This window comes from Acipenser ruthenus, chromosome 21 (assembly GCF_902713425.1).
Source record: "Acipenser ruthenus chromosome 21, fAciRut3.2 maternal haplotype, whole genome shotgun sequence".
Classification (NCBI taxonomy): Eukaryota; Metazoa; Chordata; class Actinopteri; order Acipenseriformes; family Acipenseridae; genus Acipenser; species Acipenser ruthenus.
This window is the reverse complement of record NC_081209.1, coordinates 20,987,221-21,004,639: the sequence shown is the minus strand read 5'-3', so window position 1 is coordinate 21,004,639 and position 17,419 is coordinate 20,987,221. Positions and strand designations below refer to the sequence as shown.

At 38.7% G+C, this 17,419-nt stretch overlaps 1 protein-coding gene across 1 annotated transcript; it reads right to left on the bottom strand.

The window, feature by feature from the left end:
- Positions 1-650: 650 nt before the first annotated feature.
- Positions 651-2,687, bottom strand: LOC131699115 (receptor for retinol uptake stra6-like). The gene is made up of 2 exons (XM_058995004.1): positions 1,834-2,687; positions 651-1,194 (listed from the first exon to the last, which is right to left on the bottom strand). Exons 1-2 carry the CDS (start codon positions 1,887-1,889, stop codon positions 969-971), a joined length of 282 nt encoding a protein of 93 aa, XP_058850987.1. The 5' UTR covers positions 1,890-2,687; the 3' UTR covers positions 651-968.
- Between the last annotated feature and the right edge of the window lie 14,732 nt (positions 2,688-17,419).

The following is a 17,419-nucleotide window of genomic DNA, read 5'->3' as shown; positions in this document are numbered from 1 at the left end:
CCGTGAGGATGCATGACTGATCAGCTACTGATTATTTAACTAGCTGACAGTCATGCATCCTTACCAAACACGTGCAGACTGGCCGAGGGGTAATAAGATAATTAACTAGTTAATCCCTCGGCCAGAGTATAAGAACCTGCAGCTGTCCGTTCTGCGAGGTTGGAGTGTACAGAGGAGAGTACAGGGAGCGGAGAGAGCGAGCGAGAAATAACGACATTTAAAAACAATTGCTAAAACATGCTAGATTAGCCAGCACAACACTTACTTGTTTGTTTATTCGTTTGGCCCTCGTACCCTTTGTTTTGTTGTTTTGGTTAAATCTTTTGTTTTGTTTATTTGATTTATTAATAAATACGCTGAGTGCCATTGCACTCAGCTTCATCCGCCCATCCATTGTTTTGATTCAGTTACTTCCTGGTCCGTGACGTCACCACACCTCACCACACCAAGCCATCCAGTCACACCACTATATTGTTGTTGTGTGTAGTGATGACAATAATGGTGCTCAATACATCACTCCCTGGAGGAAAACACAAGCTGGGTTTATACAAAGGTGAAGAGCGGCTGCATTTAGATTCACCACAGTTTAGATCATCAAAATAGACCCGTGGTGTCAATAGCAAAGTGTGTTAATAACTGTGGGCCCCTATAGCAACATTATTACTCCCAGAAGGTTTGTGAAAATCTGGGAGCAGTAATAATACCCATCAAAAAAGCTACTGATGCTTCCTGGCAGCTAACCATTTCCTGTGCTGTAGGTCAGGTTCATTCCAATGGTTTATTTGATCTGCAGCACAAGAAGCGATTGGGTGGAGGAAGCAGCTCTTCAAATCTAAAAGCAGCAGAATAACAGGAGGGGAGGAGTGCCAACAAGTATATCAGTGAGAAGACACGGCTACTAAGCTATCAGTAAAACATGGACCTGTAGCGTACCAGAGTTCAGAGTTCTAGGGTGGTTAAGCATTGCTTTACAATGCAGGAGAGGGCATGCTGATACAGTGATAAAGACAGTGGCAGTAAGCAGACATACCTGGGTCGAAGGACTCCACACCCCGGTTTAGCAGGCTGATGTCCAGCCGGCCCAGGTGAATGATGTTGAAGAGGCCAGTGATTACAATCCTCCACACCCCCAGGAGAACCCCCACCAGAACATTGACAGGGAACAGCAGGTAGGTGAGCAGAAACATCCCCTGTCTACATGAAGGGAGAGATGTTTTCATCAGCACAAGCTAGCATTGCATCGATCAACTTATAACCGTGTCCCATAGTAAAAGCATAGCAAACTATAATAAATCATAGTGAAAGCATGGTAAAGCATTGGAAAGTCTAGAGGTATGATAAACATGGCAAACTGTTAAATACAGAGTATAACTGTGGGGAAAGCATGGGAAAAGTGCAACATGCACTGTGGTAAACTTTCATAAAGGTATACGCAATATCAATTAGTCAGTGTACAGTATCTTGTATTTGTACACTGTATTTGTATTTCCATAAAAACAAAAAAACTTATTGTGCAACAATTGTGAACAGTTTAAATGTTTATATTTATATCACTTGCGTTTGACAAATACAGCTCTAAAGATTCCTGTGACCTAATCATTTCCTGGGTAGTAGGTCACAAGGCCCGATTGTAAATCTGAGCAACAACACAGGAAGTGATCCGGTACCCCTCTAAATGGGTGGGCATTTGAAACACAGCTTAATAGAGGAAAGTGGAGCTCTGCCCTTTGTAAGCAGCCCTGTGGATTTTTGGTCTCCACAGCTGCACTGGTGCACACAGAATTACAGTAGAACACATTGGGGTGTTGAGAAGCTTGCTGTGAGCGGTCCTACCTGTTGTCCAAGTCTCTCGTCCCGGCATCCTTTTTAAGGAAGGCAAACTTGGCCATCACATGCTGAACAATCACAGCATCAGCCAGAAGGGCCTGTGCGAAGAAACAAGGTGCAAATAGCTCTGGGAACACTGTGACAGTGGTGCTTTACAGCAGGCCACTAAAACAAGCTCCAAATAAACGGTTTCAGTTATTCAAGTCAAACTTATCTAGAGGCAGTTCAAAAACAAGTGCAGTTCAGATATCTAATGGAGTGTTAAGCCAACGGTTCAAAAATGTATTTTCAACCCCTGAAGATGCTTCCTGTTACTTAATCAAACGCAGCAGTCCATACTCACGACAGCAGTCTCTGCTATCAGACCATGGTGACCATGGTGAAGCAGATCATCTCAAACGTATGGAAACATTTGCATATCCAGAATAAACGTTGAGTGAGGACTGAAAGATTCTCCCTGCAGTAAAATCATTCTCTGCAGTGTAAAAATATGCTTATTACTGGCAGAATATGGGCAGCCACAACAAAAACTGTATATGTGTTAACTGTTGCAACCTTACCATGCTAATCTCATTGCTTCATACAGGGCATTCATCCCAGGGTGGTTTACAAACTAAAAGCAGCTGACACAGTTAAAGAAAAGCATGACTTAACCCTAACCTTGAAATCATTAAATGTCTCTGACTTCCGAATTACATTAGAGAGGGAGTTTCAGAGATGTGGAGCACGATGCAAATCGCCATGGCACCGGGGCTCTAGAATGAAGTTCCAGCAACTACAAGGCGGCTACAGAATTATACATTTCTGCCAAACACAGTTTTGTGTGAGACTATGGAATCCATGCTTTTTTTCTATTAGTTGTGTAAGGAGAAATCCACAGGCAAGGAGCACGGCTGCCCAGTACTCACCACATGACCTTGAGGATTCGGAAGAGGATGAGGTTCTGGTCGTACAGTATGGGAATCAGGATCAGGAACACGAACCACAGGATACAGATAAAGAAAACGAGCGTCTGAATCAACAGGGCTTTGGAAACAATGTATTTGACAGACAGAAGTGCTTTTAAATAGTCTGCTTAGTATTTTAAAATATGATTGGATTACTTAGGTACTTAGGTCACTGTGACCTACATCCACCAGGGTAAAAATGTGATTCTGATACTCTCAATGACATGTGAAAAAGAATGTCCTAACCAAGTTTCATCAGAATCTATACCCAGTGTGGAATTTAAAAACATCTTTACATAATAGTTTGCTGTTAATTTGTCTGTTAAGAATAAACGATTTTCTGAGGATTTGAAATGGCACAGGGAGAGGGGCAGCACTAAATATTATCTACAATTAAATTCCAAAGCAGTGATAATCAGTGCATTACACATTCCCCTTTTTCCATTGCGAGAATGGCAGACAACCTGCATTAGTGCTGGACAGCAAGACAGGTGTCCTCAGTGGTCTGTGAGCCAGGTAGTCCCTATGATGTGTGATGTTCCTGGCACCACGGCACCCTCTTGATCTCCAGCACTCAAATGTTTAAACTGTCTTGCTCATCATCACAGGATAAGCTCGAGAGAACGCATCTTGTTTTGTTTGACAGGCTTATTCTTTGAAAGGCTTTGAAATGGGATGCCTGCTGTTATAAACCATCATCCAATCTCATCAAACCTTAAATGTCGTGTATATTCCCCAGGGTGCAGACGCTGCTGTTTAGGCTATGATTTACTAACATCTCATGACTGCATCATGAGTTACTTTAAGGAGGAATTACCAAGGTTTTAAAATCCACTTTCTCAGCTCTTATTAGCATAAGCAATCTTGTCACTGGTGGCTGTGATACTTTAATTCACAATATGCTGTTCTTTCCAAGTACAATCTAAACTGCCTTACTGTGGCACAGGAAGTGATAAAGTACAACAGCTGCTAAGCTTTCTATATAGTGATGAATTGAGGATGTTAAACTATGATGTCATCGACATGGTCAGACCATTATCACAGGCCTGACTCCCCCTGGTATTATGTCATCACTAGGTTGTGTAAAGTGACTATGTGGTTGCTATTGTACAGTCACCACTGCATTACCTATACAGACGAGTGCAGCCTGGTAGCTGGTGAAACCCATCCAGCAGACGATGGCAGGCCGGGACGGTCGGAGGCTTCTCTGGCGATTGTAGACACTGTAAATGTCCCCTCGGTACAGACCTTTCAGGTTAGATCTGAGAGGAGATATCAATACAGAAACAAGTACACAGTGCAGAAATAGAAACCATTGCTTATGTAGGATAAATGAAGTATGCACAAATCAACAACAGTCTGAATATTTTCACTGTCATATACTGACAAACATAAAAATAATGTTTACATCTTAAAAGGTATAAAAAGAGAGCAGTTTTTTTATTGTATATGACACTGCAAAAATTAGAGTGTATTTACATTGTTTTAATATCTAACACTAAACACACCACTTAATATGACATGCCTAAGCTTTAAAACCTAAAGTAAAAAGTGCAGAGGCTTTTGAAAAACAAGGAGGGTTCATTGAGAGTTCAAACTAAAAGGGCACTACTGGTAAATTAGAAGTTCTAGCAAATTCAATACGTTTCTGGGCTTTTCAAAACAGCGCTGTCTCAGGCCATACAAAAACCAAATCAATATAAAAAACTTTTCAGAACGATTGGAAATGTCATTAAAAAGGTAAAGGAAGATAAATATATATATAAAAATGTCATTTGAAGCTACTTGTGTTTGTGGCATAATTGCCAGTATTTGCTTGAGAGAGGTTTGCAAGCGAGAGCAATGAGGTAAAACTCTCAACCACAGCACCAATGCCTCTATGACTTTCAGAAGCGCTCCATTGACAGCACACAATTAGGAAGACAAAAAAAATATAGACCCCACTGGCAGTAAGATAATAGTACAGCTTAACTAAGTCTACAAAGTCCACTTTACAGAGTAGACATACACAACTCAGAATGGTAAGGCAAGGCTTATGTATTAATAGTCGTTACACAATAAGTAGGTTCAAAAGGCTTTACTGGGAGAGCACATGGTATGAGGATTTAAGCTCAGTCAATCTGGCCCATTGTATCTAGAAGTAATTTGTAAATCAAATCTAATTAAAAAAAGGAGCATGGACTGACACAGAAGACATATTAATTAAACTCTAAAAAGGACACATTTTTGCTATGTTAACAAATTACTGTTATCTTGAGAATTACATCATAATCAGGATTTCAATTGTTTTTCTAAAATCATCTCTGAACTCGTGTTGAACTAAAAGTTTGTCTTCAAGCTATTAAAAGCCTCATTAAAAGCATCCCATGTATTGTACTCAGTAATGGGTTGGAGAATTTGTGCAGGGAAATGTAGAAGCTGAGCTGAGGCAGCCGTTGGTCAAAAGAAATAAGGTGAAACAGGCACATTAATAAGCGTGATTAAAAACAGAGATCTAGTATTTGCCTCTTGCATGAACTGAGAAGGCCTATTTTCAGAGAGGTAACTTTCCACTTTGAATGTTATAAAACTAGTAAGATATGACTCAGAACAGTAACAGAACAACATATTCATGCAACTAAGTTGTTTTTTGCTGGGTTACATTGTTACAAATCGCAGAAAATTTGATTTTTGCATTTCAAAATAAGCCCCAGAATTGCAGGGAAACACCATCAAACACCAAAACCAATCAACTTAAATGTGCAGCCAACACAATGTTGCATCATTTAAATGAAAGTAGAAGCACCGTGGGAATCAGTTTGCCTCTCATAGCTTGTTTATATGCATAGAATCTATAGTCTGTTTATTGATATGCGTTCTCAATCATCACTTATCACTATTTCTTCCGAAACTAAAACAAAACAACAGTGCTGAATTTAGACATGCTCAAAGAAATGTAACAAATTCAATGAGAAACGTTCCACTAGAAGTCTTTAAGAGTGGTTAACAGTTACTTGGTTTTACAGCCATGTTTATCCAGTGTGTCGAACCCGCTGTCGTGCAAGTTTTGTGGACACTGAAATGTCTTTACCTGTGCAAAACCATGGACCCATGCACACAGCTATTTAAAGTTTTACGTCATTTAGAATTTTAGGGTTGAGACATAATATATATATATATATATATATATATATATATATATATATATATATATATATATATATATATATATATATATATATATATATATATATATATTAACATAATGTTGATCTTTTATTTAATATCATGTAATCAAAGAAACTACAAAATTATATCGCAAAAGTCTACGGAGCCCTAATAGCAGTACCATATTTCATGTTAGATTTCAAAATGGCACATTTTTCAATTATTATTGTATATGGAAAACTACAATGCGGTATGTAATTCAATATGTTAACGTAACATTATTCAGCAGGTTTCATTCGACTTTATGAAGCAAAATGAGTTAATTCTATATTTTGGCCATAGCTGTAGCGCGTACTGTACAACACAATTCTAATGTTAAAGCGCTGTTTGAAGTAATTGAGGAGTACAATCTGTTTTTGTGATTCATAATAAGATAATATGTTGAATAAGTCTTTGCTTGCACACCATTCGTTCAGGTAGTCTTGCACTTTCATGTTCAGTTGTCTCCAACCCTTCAGATCCTGTCGGTAAACAACCAGCTGCCTCCCTTAATAAAGGACATGTTTTGCAGCCAGCAAGGTGCTTGACCCGAAAACACTGCTGAGGTGAAATGACCCAGGCAGTGCAAGTGTAACAGATATCCTGCAAGCAAACTGAGAACTTTCTTACCTAGTGTAGTACCCAATGTCATTTTGAAACCAAAATACATGCATGAAATGTTTCTTTTGAAACGGCACGTTTGAGACCAATATAGTGAATAAAAGTTCACACCAGGAAGATTTCTGAAAGCATTCTGTAGCTTCAACCACTTTAAAGGCAGCATATGTCTGTTTTTACGTAACATGTCCCATACAATTTCTGACTTTTCCGTAAAGGGTTAGTGCCAGGGAAAAAGGACAAGGTTATAGGCTTCTCAGTATGTTAATCAACTGACCTTCTAGTGAAGAGCTTTTAAGAGGGTAATGACAGTGTGTTTTGGTTGTGGCGACTTCATTATCTATTTGTGTTAATAACAAGAAGAAAACATTTTCATTATCCAATCGTTTTTCAGCAAAAGCAGATTATCAGCTTCCCCCAAGGCGCTTTCTGAGTTCACTACAGTCCTGACCTTGCAGTCATTGACTGTTCTTGTTTTAGTTGTCCTTTAGTTCACAGGAATATTGGAACTCAAAACTTCATAAAGGTTGCTGCTTATCTTTTCAACACCTTCTTGAGACAGTACAGCTGGATTTTTAGTCTAATGTGGGAGTTAGTTGCTGAGTCTAGCTTTCCAGCAGATACAGCCTGTATGCAATAAGAGCTAGATTCCATTTGCTGAACAGACAACCACTTCTTTATATTTCAAACAGATGATAAAGGCGTCATATCCAAAACGCACTTTCAATTATCTATTTAAAATTTGTGGAAAAAAACTGCTTCTAAGAAACCCAAGTTGCTGCTAGCTAGTTTTATAACATTAAGATTAGTGCTGATACTCATCCTTGCCTTTAAGACGTATTTATTGGCAGGCGTTAAATAAATCCATTAATGTGTTGATTTCAAAACAAGCTGTCCTTCCTTCACCTTTACAACCGAGTATCCATCAATGGCAATTAACTTCTGCTTTGAGTGTTTTAAAAACCATTTGGAAGTGAATTTCCCTTATCGGGGGCTCTGACTTATCCAAAAGTTTCATGGAGATGGAAACTTTACCATAGAAATGTCCATCTTGATTCACTGAATTATTTCAGACAAAGATATCGATTGCTCAGTTCTATTATTATTTATTTCTTAGCAGACGCCCTTATCCAGGGCGACTTACAATTGTTACAAGATATCACATTATACATTATTTCACATTATACAGATATCACATTATTTTTACATACAATTACGCAGTTATACAGTTGGGTTTTTACTGGAGCAATCTAGGTAAAGTAGCTTGCTCAAGGGTACAACAGCAGGGTCCCCCACTGGGGATTAAACCCACAACCCTCTGGTCAAGAGTCCAGAGCCCTAACCACTTCTACATCTTGCGTGGCTTTCCCACAGGAAACTATAGCATGGTCCACTTACTGCAATACAATTAATAGGCCTAAAGTATGGCTGTTAAGGTGTGGTTTCCTGAACACATGTAGAAACCAATAGGCCAAAAAGCAGTTCATATTGGCTAACTTCCTTCATAAATAAATTCAAAATAGCTATCAAAAGTTGACAAGGTCAAATAAAATTTCTGTTGGCTGTCTTCAAATATATTAAACTTCTTTCCTGTGCAGATTGCACCAAACATAATATTTCTGGAGTGTGAAATGTTCACTGCATGCCTGAAAAGGCATTGTTGGCCTACATGTTCCTGGTGTGTCTCTAGGCCGTGTGTACAGGAAAGAGAAAGAGTGTTTCCTGTGGTTACTTACTGAACTTATCAGGGAGGCAACCGAGCTAGTCATGACAAAGCCTACAGATGAAGGTGAACGCATTCAGAAACCCAGCAGAGAACATTGCCTACAAATCCACCCATCCTGGATTCCTGAACAAAGCTCTTGTGGTGTCTGACGCACTGCCTCCAACCTTGCATTCATTCGCACACAGCATTTGGACAAAGTATCTTCGAATGCCATTTTAATAGCTGTTTGTATTTCCACTTGTGGTTCTGTGTTCCATTGCTCCAGTATTGAATCACTACCATGGTCTGGCTCTGAGCTGGTCTGGGGAACCACTGCTGCCACTAATGGATTTCCTCATTCCATTTCACTTATATGATCACGTAACATTTTAACACTGTCAGGCCAATCAATTCCCTTCATTTATACACTGTATATATAGAAAGTGGGGCTAGCAGAGTTCAAAAGTCGCATTGTCATATGATTTAGGATACTTCACACTAGATCAATGCAAGTTTAAAACCAGGTAAAGCCAGCAGGAACCAGAAGCACTCAGAATAACAGGAAGGTAAATGAAAAAAAAGGTATTTGAAATGTAATGTCAAGCGTGTGACCACCGCGTGCAGCTCTCATTCTACATGACAAGTGACCAGTGCGTTCCAATAGTTCTGGAGGGATAAGTGACCATTCATTACCGCTTCGAGATTCTTCAGGGAAGCTGGGGTTGAAAATCTGCCAGTCTGCTGGAGTTATTACTTTGATGACGACTGTTCCCAATTAAACAGCAGCAGTTTGCGCAGTCCTAATTGAAGCAACCTGGCTATCAGCCCTCTCCCATAATCTCTCATTTGCAGACCAAATGCAGTGGGAAATAGCCTTTAGCAAGCACTTTGATCATGTATACAGATGTTCTGTGGTTGTAATCACATAGCTACTTAAACCAGCAAGCTATATAAACAAGAAAAAGAAAACCTCTTTGTTAAATGCAACAACATTTCAATATATTTTAGAATATAATGTAGTCTGTTCTTTGTTTTTGTTGCTTACTGCTACTCTGATTAAACACCACCAACTTAAGTCACAGTCTTCATGTCCGAATGGGTCTAAATTCAATCCAACTTTATAGCACTGCCATAGCTATATCTAGTAATGTTTATGGCTGTGCCATAATTTAGATTGTACCCCAAGCATTTAGGCAATGGAACCTTGTTGTTCCACAAACGGTAATCGAGGGATGAAGGAATTCAGTAAGGGATAAAAGAGAGCATTATATGTTGCTTGATATTTTATTATTGAGCGTGGGAGGCAATTTCATAGATACGTGTGTCTCTCAGTTCAGGCCCAAGGCTTGGAGTGTCTGTATGTGTTGGCACATAGTCTGCTATTAAAGCTCCCCAACACATGACTACCTGAAAGGCCTCAGGTATTACTCTGGACGAGACATTCCTGAGGCCTTCCTAACACATGACTACCTGAACAGTGAAACAGACGTCATTCACATACACTTTGTAGTTCTTAATGTCTACTCTAGCTACACCAACGTTTAATAGTGTAAGAGATCTGGATAGTTATAAAAAACTAACAAAAAATAACAAGACAGCTGTAGTTCCATTTCCTCAGAAATACATGAGAAGGCAACATACCAAGGAAGCCTACTGTTAGAATTAGAATGCATCTTTTAAATAAACTCACTAGGTCCTGTATTAAAAAAAAAAATTACTCTCACCCAGAACAGGGTTATACAATGGGGTTTGGACTTTAGTTTGTTTGGGGAATCTACAATTAGTTGACACTTTATAATAACGCCTTTAAATTCATATGCATTCCAATAGAATTGAATTGGCGTGCATATGAACAACGTTGATGAATTTCATAGTTATACTGATAAAAAGCCCCAGATTTACAATGAACTCAAGTGGAACACCAGAGGAATAGCAGCTACTATATCAAATATACCTGCTGGTTTGTGCTGAAGCATGTCCAGAAGTCACATCACAATTTAATAGATATATGTAAAGTGTCATATTCAGACTGATGATCCGACAGACATCCCCTTGGTTATGAGATGCTGTGCTAAAGAATGTCCTTTGCAAGTTTTACCACAATTTGACAAAGGATCTCTAGTGAGATGAAAGAAAATATAAGGGTGACACACAGACAGGCAACCTGACACCCTCTATACACCCCCAGATTATCACAGACTCAATAGCTGTGCTCAAAAGGATGTGTAGCAGGTTTAATCATAATTGGATAAGCAGTAACTCTAGACACATGTTAAAATGTTAGTGTGACACACAGACAGAGAGTTGGGCGGAAAGAGACAGCTTACATTAAGCTTCATTCTGATTTATATCAACATCCTGGCTGTGCTTAACAAGTTCTCACGATATATGACATTAGTGACACACACAGCCTCCCAAAAGAAAGAGATTACATTCAATATCTTGTGCTAAAGAAGGTCATTAGCAAGTTTCATCTCTGACTCATTGTGTGACCATGAGCAAGTCACTTAACCTCCTTGTGCTCTGTCTTTCGGGTGAGATGTTGTTGTAAGTGACTTTGCAGCTGATGCATAGTTCACACACCCTAGTCTCTGTAAGACGCCTTAGATAAAGGTGTCTGCTAAATAAACAAATAATAATAATAATAATAATAATAATAATAATAATAATAATAATAATAATAATAATAATAATAATAATAATAATAATAATATGTATATAGATACCTTGGTTAAACTTGATCAAGGATCTATTTAAACAGATCTTTACTCAAAAAACCTACTGATATGTAAAATAACTGCTTGCCCAAATGCTTGTGGCAGCTTACTGAAATAACAGCAGAACACAATGCAGCTTTGTTAGTTTAAATATGTGCATTTTGTTGTTCTATGGATCCTAAGATTAAATTGAGTTCCCAGTAAGTGTGCATTTACATAATGTTTCAGTTCTGTTTACAGTAAAGGGTAAGGATAGCAGGCTTGGTGGTTCTGTCACTTCCTCACACATCATTTTGTTAAATTCTGAGTAAATGATCAACAGGATGCAAACAGCTTATATAAATAAACATATTGTCAAAAGAACGAGAAGTGAACATGGTCACAGCGACCCTTTTCACAATAGTAAAACCTGACAAACTAAACCTCTGTCACTGACTTCAATTACTGCTTTCTGACACTGTGTAATCCCACTGCGTTTTATCTGAAACTAAAACTAGCATTTTCATATGGAAGGCCAAGAGAATTTCAGTGACCTGCTAGCGCCATTCCAATGATGATGCAACAGCGCCCCCTGTGTTGCATGATGACAACTCGCCACTTTCTTCCCCACAGTCTTGTGTTGCTACCTGACAAGTTTAATTCTGCTACAGCGCTTGCTTGTTCTCACCAATATGTGAATTTGGTCCAAATGACCTGTATTCGTTAACATTTAAATACAGAACGCTAAACTGCAGATCACCGCTAGCATTTTCGTCAAATTGAACCATGAACATGGGGGTATCACAACTCGGAAACATCCTTAGGATTTTTTATATTATTATTTTCACTGTATCTGACACACAGTTACATATATCATAAACGAAAAACGCTAAATGACTTTGTAATACAATACTGTAATGCTTCATAATAACGGTCACACTGTTTTTTCCTCAAACATATTAATAATGCGTTTATCAATATCAATAGGCTCGCACACTCTTGGTTAGCTTTTATATTCTAACATGATTTTGAAAGTACTATTCCAGTAAATAAATAAATAAATAAATAGCACTGTCAAAGTTTGAAAATAGATAACACTTAGTTAGACATGTTTGCGGATAATGAAAAGTAACACATTCAAAACGTGCAAATATTATATAAAAGTCAATATTCTGTTTGACCACCAGAAGTCTCTCTAACATTTGGAATGAAATCCTATACTGTGACCACCAGAAGTCTCTCTAACATTTGGAATGAAATCCTATACTGTGCTACCACTTGGGTTAGCCAAAAAGACTAGAACAAATAGGCCTACAAGGTTATATATTTTGACATTTCATTCAAAACGGGAAGTTACTATACATGTCATCTGTGGTAGCAAATCCAAGTTATTCAGCGCAGCCCTTGAGATAGGCGACTGCATTTTTCAAGTGCACGAATTATAAAGTACATGCTCGTTATAACGCCCTTCATTATAACGAACCTGGTCCTGGACCTCCCCAAATAAAAAGATAAGATGAACACACACTGTTAACATCCTGGTCTGTGCGCAGGGGAGACACTCCGCAGGAAATTCATTCGTCTTAATAAAAGGCGCGTGCTGCGTAACTGCCTCCGAAACGAAAATCATTTCATGTTTTAATAAAGCTGGAAACTATTGACCGTTTGAAAAAATCAGTAACGCAGGCATATCTCCGTCGTAAATATCATAGGGTGTCAAAAAACACTTCACAACTTAAGAGATACGCATTTTACGTGACCAAGCATCTGGCTCCAGTACCCTGCATGTAGTAACCAAAACACCACCAGTGTGGTTACAATGCCGAACAATGCTCAGACAGTGATGCTGATTAGACTAATTAGGCAAATTAGCTTGTTTAGACTGGCTGCTCCACCTTGCAGCGTTGCCCTTCTCAGGTAGTTCGCTGACATACACCCCTTTCTTTTAATAATTGCTGTACATTTCAACGTAATTGTCTGAAATAACTGTGCCAGTGTCACCCTAATAGATGCCTTTATTAGCATGACTATAAAAGTAATAGTTTAGACGATGTATTATTGCAGATAATGATTATTATTAGAACAAAAAATGGAGATGCTAACTGCCAGCACTCCTTCACTTTGACTTTAGATGACTGTAACAGAGTTACTTCTTGGTTTACCCACGCATCATATTATCAAGATTGATCGTAGGCATCGTGCACGAAAGATGTACCTGTTTCAGCAATTTACAAATCTGCTGCTGTCAAAATGACAACGCTTCATATCACAAATGGAGCCTAAATGCCTGTTATAGAAACAGATTTATGTCAGAAGTGATACTGAAATGCACTGCTACAAAGTGCAGTGGTATAAATGCACCTAAAATCTGAAGCGGAAGGCATGGAACGCCTTCAGGCATGGATTCGACATTCCCCAGCTGTAGTACATGCATACAACCACACGATGGCACTAGCATGATAGTACACTGCTATACTGGAACGTCCAGAATAATATTTTTCCCAGAATCAATTAACCCCACTAACCATAGAGGAAGACCGGGGACAGATGTAACATTGTTACATTTCTCTCCATTACGGACAGACAATTTGAGCCAGTTTGAGCAGACTTTTATACAAACAACTTACACCTCTCCTCTACCAATCCCCATAGTTATCCTGTTTTAAAAGCGCTTCAAAAGTAAGGTGTCTGATGTAACATTCTGTGAAGTATAGTTAAATAAATAATAATAACACGTGTTACAACTGGCCCCAACCCAGGGAGGTATTTACCCTGAGAGACAGGGAAAAGGGTAATACAATGTGTTTTGTGAAGCTACTGGAAATTGCAAAATTAGCTGCTTTAAAACAAAATGACCAAATAATTCACCAGTGTGTGATTATTTTAAACAATAATGATGTTATATCGCATTGATGTCGTATTTATTAAATACCGTTTGAACAGACCCGCTGCATTCAAATGTGTATAAATGCAGGCCTCGTGTAGCTCATATCGAAGAAGGTCCTGGGGCATTTCATTGCGTGATAATCTTCGTGTGCATGCCATTCCTTCAGCTACCATCAGGAAGCACGGATACATCTCTTGTGACATTTACAGCAACACAACTACATGCACCGATTGTGGCGCACACATCGCAACGTCTTCAGGCCCATTTTAAAGAGAGAGACATTGTGAATGGGCTTTCGCAATTTAATCAATCGCATTGTGCTGTGCTCCACAGCTGTCAAAACGCTTTTGAAATGGTCACTCTTCATTAGAACATGACCCGTTGTTCTCGAGACGATCTCAGTTGTGACAGCAAGGGGCCGCGTTATTTTTAAATGATGTGATAAAAACGGCAAATGTTGTACATCAGCCTGTAAGGGAGGTCGTTATTTAGTGTGTAGTAGATTCAATGAGACTTTTGACTTTTAGCTGAGAGGAATACAAAGTGAATGGGGTTCCCTTGGCAAAAAAAAAAATAAACTAACAAAAAACCGCAGAATATGTCCAGTACTATGATGTATACATATTGGAGGACATGTTATAACATATGTAGATATACTTTGCACAAAAGCACGAATGCATATAGTTTCGTTATTACAACTAACATCGCTAATTACAGAAACACTCGATTTACTATAATGATCCTCCTTATTTATAGTGCCATGCAAAAAACGAACTGGTCTGCAAAATGAATGAGACAACGGGTCCGTGGCGCAATTCATTGTGCTGTCACTTAGAAGATTATGCCCAGAGTCTTCTGAAGATGGGCGGGGATACACAACAGCAGACCACAGCTGCAGTGGTGAATAGTGTCGGATCAGTGAAGTTTGGATTTGCACAGTGACCTGTATCCGATTGAATGGGTGTGTTTAGCTTGACGATACGTTTCACGCGATTTGCAGGGACCTGATATTTCAGGGATTTCATTTCACTTGGCAACCAATGCCTCTAGGGTTTCCTTCACTTAATGTTGTAATCATGAACAGTATCCAGTTTAATCCGTGTAACACGCTTGTTGCAGACTGCAGCCGGGCTGATACTTTGTGAAGGATTATTATTATTATTATTATTATTATTATTATTATTATTATTATTATTATTATTATTATTATTTACTATCTTTGCTTTCCTAAGGCAAAATAATAATGGGGTTCTTGAATAAAATTGTTTTTTTTTCATCCCGCAATTTGTAGCGTCAACACAAGAAAGTTATACTGCGTATAGGCTAAAAGGCTAATGCAGACTTTTAATAGGCCTCAAATGGTTCAGTGCAAAAACTATTAAAGTTTAGGCCCTATATCAAGCCCTTGCTTTCAGCACCATAGACAGCGAATCGTCATTTTCTGTTTGTGACTTTACAGATCACGTGTATTAGTGCGTGCTGTGATCTCTTTATTTATCTACATTTCATCACGAACTGTGATGTCATAATCTTTTCGATGTCATAACCACTGACTTTCCTGACCTTTCTGTGTTTGAGCAGCACATTTTGAAGAGGAAGGGCCAGATTGCAGTTATAAAAAAATAGAACATATTTCAAAGCTAGAGCTTCCTATAGAGACGGGAAGAGAAAGATTGTGGTTCGAACAAGTTATGTAGAGTCCACCGACAAAGTCACCCGGAGTGCACCAGACCACATCTCATGCCCAGTTCAAGTTCCACTGACTTCGAGTGAGCATTTTGAAAGGAGACGGGAATGCACCGACACAAGCCATATTAAGCAGAGCCCATTGAAATTGGTTCGATATCAGAATTTGTGTCAGCTTTTGGAACGAGGAATTCTAACAGGTATATAAGCAGGGATTAAATGATAGCGAAACAGGTGGCCCACCAGCCTGCTGAGAGCGACCAGACTGTGAGAGCTTCAAAGCTTAGGAAGGAGAGGGTAGAGAATCCAATCTTTGCTCGTCATTTTGCTTCAGTGCTTAATGCTGTTTGCCACAAATTGCTTTTAAAACTCCATGTGGGAGACTAATAATAAAGCTTATTTACTTGATTCAAAGACTTCACTCGTTTTGTCATTTGTTCCGAACTGAGTTTATTCTTACAAATATCTCGCAGCCGTAGAATCCACTTCAAGCTCATTGTCCGAGGACCGTTTGGGTTCAAGAGCGTGACATTATTATTTTGCAGGAATAAAGCCCATGTGGATTTAACACGTCGTCTCCTTTGCCTAAATACACAAATGGAGCTGCACGAATGACAACAGCCATACGCTATCATTTCAAACACAAGCACACGGTGTTCCCTTCTGTATTTACATCGTTCAAGGTTTGAGGGTTTCCAGTATTTTTCAATAAAAGATTAAAAGCGCCAGGACGTTTTAAACAAAATGTCACACACGTTGTTTTTTGGTTGTTAAAATCTCAAGTATTGATATATGTGTTTCGTCTAGGCTTTTCATTTACATGTTAAAACATATTGGTACAAACACAAATGTAAGTGAACGTAATACAAATGATGCACATTAATTATTGAAACGCACCAGTGAATATTAAAACTGTTGCATTTAAATTAACCAAGAAAAACGTTACTGTATTTTATTCTGTTGATTACAGTTATTTTACTAGAGCCTTTATTTTATTGGTACAGAATGAATAGCCTACACTGGGTTCGATGTCATGCGCTCTAAATAGACCCAGAGGAAGCTAACAGACATAATTAGGGGTTCTAATTTCTACGATTCATATTTGGAACACTTAATTAGGAGTTCCACAATTGATCATTTATGGAACCGTTATTGGTAAAATAGCGGTTCCATAAAGGAACACTATAATTAAATACAGAGCACAGGAATCATTTTTTCCCTGTGTGTGCGTGCGTACATACATGCGAACCTGTCAAGTCTGTTTGCCTGCTGTCTAAGACCATACCATAACAAAATACGGTAGAGTTTCCAGACATCCACGTATCACGCAACTGTCTGTATAGATAAATGCAGGGTATAGGACTTGAGGAGATTTACAAGCTGTGTATTTATTTCAATTTAACATAACGCGTGCGATTATCAACATATAGGGCCAACAAGATACTACGCCGAGTCATAGTTAACCAACAGGGTAGGTAGGTGGTAGGCCGGAACATGTTTTAATTGAGTCCGCTATACGTGTCGCCCAAGATGGGTTCTTGAAATATATTGTGTTTAGTTGTCCAGAGAACACACGAACTCTAAAGCCATAAATCACCTAAAGAAAGTCCGCAGTCTGGACATATAGCACAAGCAAAGGATATGGTAAGGCAGTAGGCCTATATTTAGAAATATGCCTTCAATGATTCTTAACTTCTGTTTAAGTTTAGGCCACGGTATTAAAGAGGCTACCTTTCAGAAATGTCTGACCCTTTTGAACCCACTGTTGTTCAATTAATATAACAACGGTTCTCTAGAACTGTGGGCTATTGATATGATTACCACGTGATAAAATAAGGTATTTATTTAGTTATTTTAAAAGCAATAG